At 40.1% G+C, this 4463-nt stretch overlaps 1 protein-coding gene across 1 annotated transcript; it reads left to right on the top strand.

Annotated features, from left to right (window-relative positions):
• Positions 1 to 3106: 3106 nt before the first annotated feature.
• Positions 3107 to 4180, top strand: TMEM187 (transmembrane protein 187). The gene has a single exon (XM_077292373.1). The coding sequence runs from the start codon at positions 3200 to 3202 to the stop codon at positions 3995 to 3997; it is 798 nt and encodes a 265-aa protein (XP_077148488.1). The 5' UTR covers positions 3107 to 3199; the 3' UTR covers positions 3998 to 4180.
• Positions 4181 to 4463: the final 283 nt, after the last annotated feature.

Raw genomic sequence — 4463 nt, 5'->3', positions numbered from 1 at the left:
ATGTGGTCCCTAAAAAAAATGGTGTTGTAAAAATGAGAAATTGCTGGTCAAATTTTAACCCTTATAACTCCCTAACAAAAAAAAATTTTGTTTCCAAAATTGTGCTGATGTAAAGTAGACATGTCGGAAATTTTATTTATTAACTATTTTGTGTGACATATCTCTCTGATTTAAGGGCATAAAAATACAAAATTTGAAAATTGCAAAATTTTAAAAATTTTCACCATATTTCCATTTTTTTCATAAATAATCGCAAGTAATATCGAAGAAATTTTACCACTAACATGAAGTACAACATGTCACGAAAAAACAGTCTCAGAATCAGCAGGATCCGTTAAAGCGTTCCAGAGTTATAACCTCATAAAGTGACAGTGGTCAGAATTGTAAAAATTGGCTCTGTCATTAAGTACCAAATTGGCTCTGTCACTAAGGGGTTAAAAATAAAAAAAATTCGCAATATTCTCATCTTCCGGTGTCCCACGCAGTGTTACCAATGCTCCCGGCAGCTGGCGTCCCAGTAATGCATTGCGAAATGATCCGATGACGTTGCGGTCTCGCGAGACCGCGACGTCATCAGAGGTCATTGTATGCAAGGCATTACTGGGAACGCCAGCTGCCGGGAGCATCGCGAGCATCGGTAACACTGTGCGGGACACCGGAAGGTATTCCCACCTTCACCATTGCGATTTTTTTATTTAATTTTTTTTTTTTAACCTGGGTTGTGTTGTGTATGCGTTTTCGCAGCGGAAAACTGCTGCGAAGACGCATACACAACAGGTGTGCATAGCCTCGACGGATCCGTCAGAAAAACGGGCCCAGTGCACCCTTTTTTTACAATCTGCACAGGATCCGTCTTTTCAACATTTTGACGGATCCTGTGCAGATTGTAAAAACGGAAGTGTGAAAGAGGCCTAAGGACAACATGTTTTGTGTTTTTTTAAATTGAAAGTTGCAAGCTGCAATATGGGGTCAGATTAGGCAGGAATATGGGACACATAGGACAGGATCATTGGGCAGGATCATGGGACAGATGAGCAGGATTGAGAAAGATAAGGCAGGATCATGAGGCAGGATGGAGAAAGATAAGGCATGTATAGTGTCACTGATCATCCCTGTATTACATGTACACTGACACTATATACAGAGCTCCTGTGTATAATGTCACTGATCACTGTATTACCTGTACACTGATACTATATACAGACCTCCTGTGTATAATGTCACTGGTGATCACTGTATTACCTGTACATTGACACTGTATAATATGTACAGAGCGCCTGTGTATAATGGCACTTTATGGTAATATTAGTATTGTGGTTTTGTTATATTAATGATCAGTATTGTAGTATTTGGTCACTATGTGGTGGTAATATGTGATCTGGACATGATGTGGTGGTATTTATCCCTTGTATGTGGTATTATAGGTTACTATGTGGTCTGGCCATGGTGTGGTAGTATTTGTTCCTTGTGTGTGATATTATTCGATCACTGTATGGTGTGGCAGTATTTGTTCTTTGTATTTGACATTATTCAGTCACTACGTGGTGGTAATATGTGGTCCAGCCATGGTTTGACAGTATTTGTCCCTTGTATATGGCATTATTGGTCATTTAATAAAATGAAAAAATAAATAAAAATATATCTAAAAAGAGTATTGGATATTTTAACAAATGTTTAATAGGTTAAAGTAGAGTAGAGCCTTGCCAAAAGAGTCTACCTTGTCATGGTGGCTGATTAAAAAACGTTTTGCCAAACCAAAAGCTGCTGGTTATGAATGTGAGATGGTGTTTGATGGGAATTGTTAATGTGTGGTTGGTGAGGTCTTGGTGCAGGAGTGGAGTTTTTCCAAGAGAGGGCAGTGGGGCTGTGGAATGTTCCAGGGATGAAGGCTGCGGAGGAGCCTGAAAAATTTGCCAGCATGGGTCCTGAAATTCCTTGTTGCAGCCCTGGATGTGTTATGATCAGACCATGTTCCTGTACGGTCAGACACAGTCATTACACAGTACACAGCAGGAGCACATTTATAAGATTATCTCCCCCATAGGAACATTTTTTTACCGGAGCATATTTCTGCCCATAAAAAAACTTTGAAGTTTATTGAAAAGTCTTTTAGACGGAAACTCTAAGGGGTCCCTATACACTTAGCTAATCAGGAATGTTATTTTACATGTAAAATTTGAAAGAAAAAAAAGAGTGCTAGACGCAGAATAATATCAGTGTTTAAAAGTCTTGTATTTATGCTTAACAATCTTTTTTTTCAATTTCATTACTTTTGACATCGCTTCTTTATACCTTCTAAAAATGTGTCGAAATTTAGCAGATTCCTATTTGCATTAGGTCATATTTTCAGATAAATAATTAAGGACTCAATTAACGACAAGTGAACTATTGCTGATTGTGCATTTGCTGCACATTTTTACGTTATATAATAGTTACAATTTTTTTCTATCTGGTACGACGCAATATGAATTATTACACTGAATTCTACTTCAGCACGGTGGCGCAGTGGTTAGCACAGCAGCCTTGCAGCGCTGGAGTCCTGGGTTCAAACCCCACCAAGGACAACATCTGCAAGGAGTTTGTATGTTCTCTCCGTGTTTGCGTGAGTTTCCTCCGGGTACTCCGGTTTCCTCCCACATTCCAAAGACATACTGATAGGGAATTTAGATTGTGAGCCCCAACGGGGAGAGTGATGATAATGTGTGCAACCTGTAAAGCGCTGCGGAATATGTTAGCGCTATATAAAAAATAAAGATTATTATTATTACATCAAATATATAACATTTATCATATTACAAAAAGTAAACTAATAGAATAAGCTACTGTAATCGGTTAGTCAAAAAAAATAATCTACAATCGGCGGCATTATCTGTTCTGTTTAGGGCAGAAAGCTACTCAATAAACTGCAAGATTTCTAACAGCAATTGATAAAAGCTGCATTCACTGCTACAAAACAGCTTGTGAAGCAGGGAGCTGGGCAAAGTGCAAGGGAATCTCTGTGATCAGCTTCGGCCTCTCCACTTCTGCAGAACTAGACCGCCTCTGTGCACAGCCGCAATCAGGAAGTGTATAATCTGTTGAAAACAGAAACAGGGGAGGACCTTAAGACATTAGAGGCCTCATAGCCTGCCTGCGGCTTCTAGCACGATCAGCTTACTGATCCCATTCTCTGCAACCATATTCTATTTTTTGGGGGGAAATGCAAGTAGCAAAGGTTAAAGCACAGGACGACTCATTATGGCACGTGCTTGGAACTGTAGCAGCATGCCTGGTGACTGTCAGCAGCGGTGTATTGGACACAGTTAATACAGAACTAGGTTACAGTCACTATGCTGAAAAGCCTATTCCAGGGCTCCCTGGCTTTCTCTCCATGCCTTGTAACTGCCTCATTAATATTGGATATGTCATGCTGGGTATATACTGGTTGGCCCAAGATGAAAAGGCTACCGGAATTAATGACAAAAACGGACGCTACTTAAAGAACGTTTTTTCCTGGATGGCTATTGTATATGGCCCGGTCCAGTGGGTCAGGATATGGACCCAGACACAATGGGCTGCAGTTCTTGATCAATGGTTTACGTCACCTATTTTTGCTTGGGCAATTATCTGGTGCAACTCTATACTGAAAAACTGGGACAGTCAACACTTCTTGGCGGTAGAATTCCTGTCATTGAGCAGCTACTTCCTGAGTAAGATCCATCCACAAGGCTTTGAACTGGCTCTGGTCGCACATATCGTATGCGCATTAACGTCCGGATTGAGACTGCAGAGGAAATACGGAGATTCCACCACAAGGATGTATTTGGTTCTCGCTTCGATGTCATGTCTTGGATTTGTAATTCTAAAGCTTCTTGACCATTGGCTGGCACAGTACATTGTCTTTCAGAGACTCACTGGACACTTCTGGTCGAAAATATGCGATATCTTGCAGTTCCATTATGCTTTCTGCTTCTTAACGCACCTTGACCACTACAGGTCAATCAAGACAATCAAATAAGAATGCTGAGATGTCTTTCTTGATGTACAAAAACCTATGTCTGTCAATGAGGTGATTAACCAAACAATCGATTAACTGGCTCACTTTAGCGTCAATATGAGGATACAGGAAATACAAGTCGAGTTATGCCAATTGTTTTATGATTACAAAAATAGGTGTAAATCTTAAAAATAAATCAATATTTGCACACAACCTTAGTGAAGTCTTCTTGACAGGTACTTGGATCGCTCACTTCCATAACATATCTTATTATACAGCTTAAACGGGTTTCCCATCTTAATAAGTGATATGTCTCTTGGGTATGCCAAGACTACCACTCTCGTGGTCTGACCTCTGGGAACGTCACCAAACCTGGGAATGATGGTGCCATAACTCTTGGCCCATCTTAGTTTCTACTTGAGGAGAGCACAAAGTTTGTGTAGGGATATTTTTAGGCCATACAATGTTCTTGTGGGAATTTGCAAAT

This window comes from Ranitomeya variabilis, chromosome 2 (assembly GCF_051348905.1).
Source record: "Ranitomeya variabilis isolate aRanVar5 chromosome 2, aRanVar5.hap1, whole genome shotgun sequence".
Lineage (NCBI taxonomy): Eukaryota > Metazoa > Chordata > Amphibia > Anura > Dendrobatidae > Ranitomeya > Ranitomeya variabilis.
This window is presented reverse-complemented; position numbering and strand designations above follow the sequence as displayed.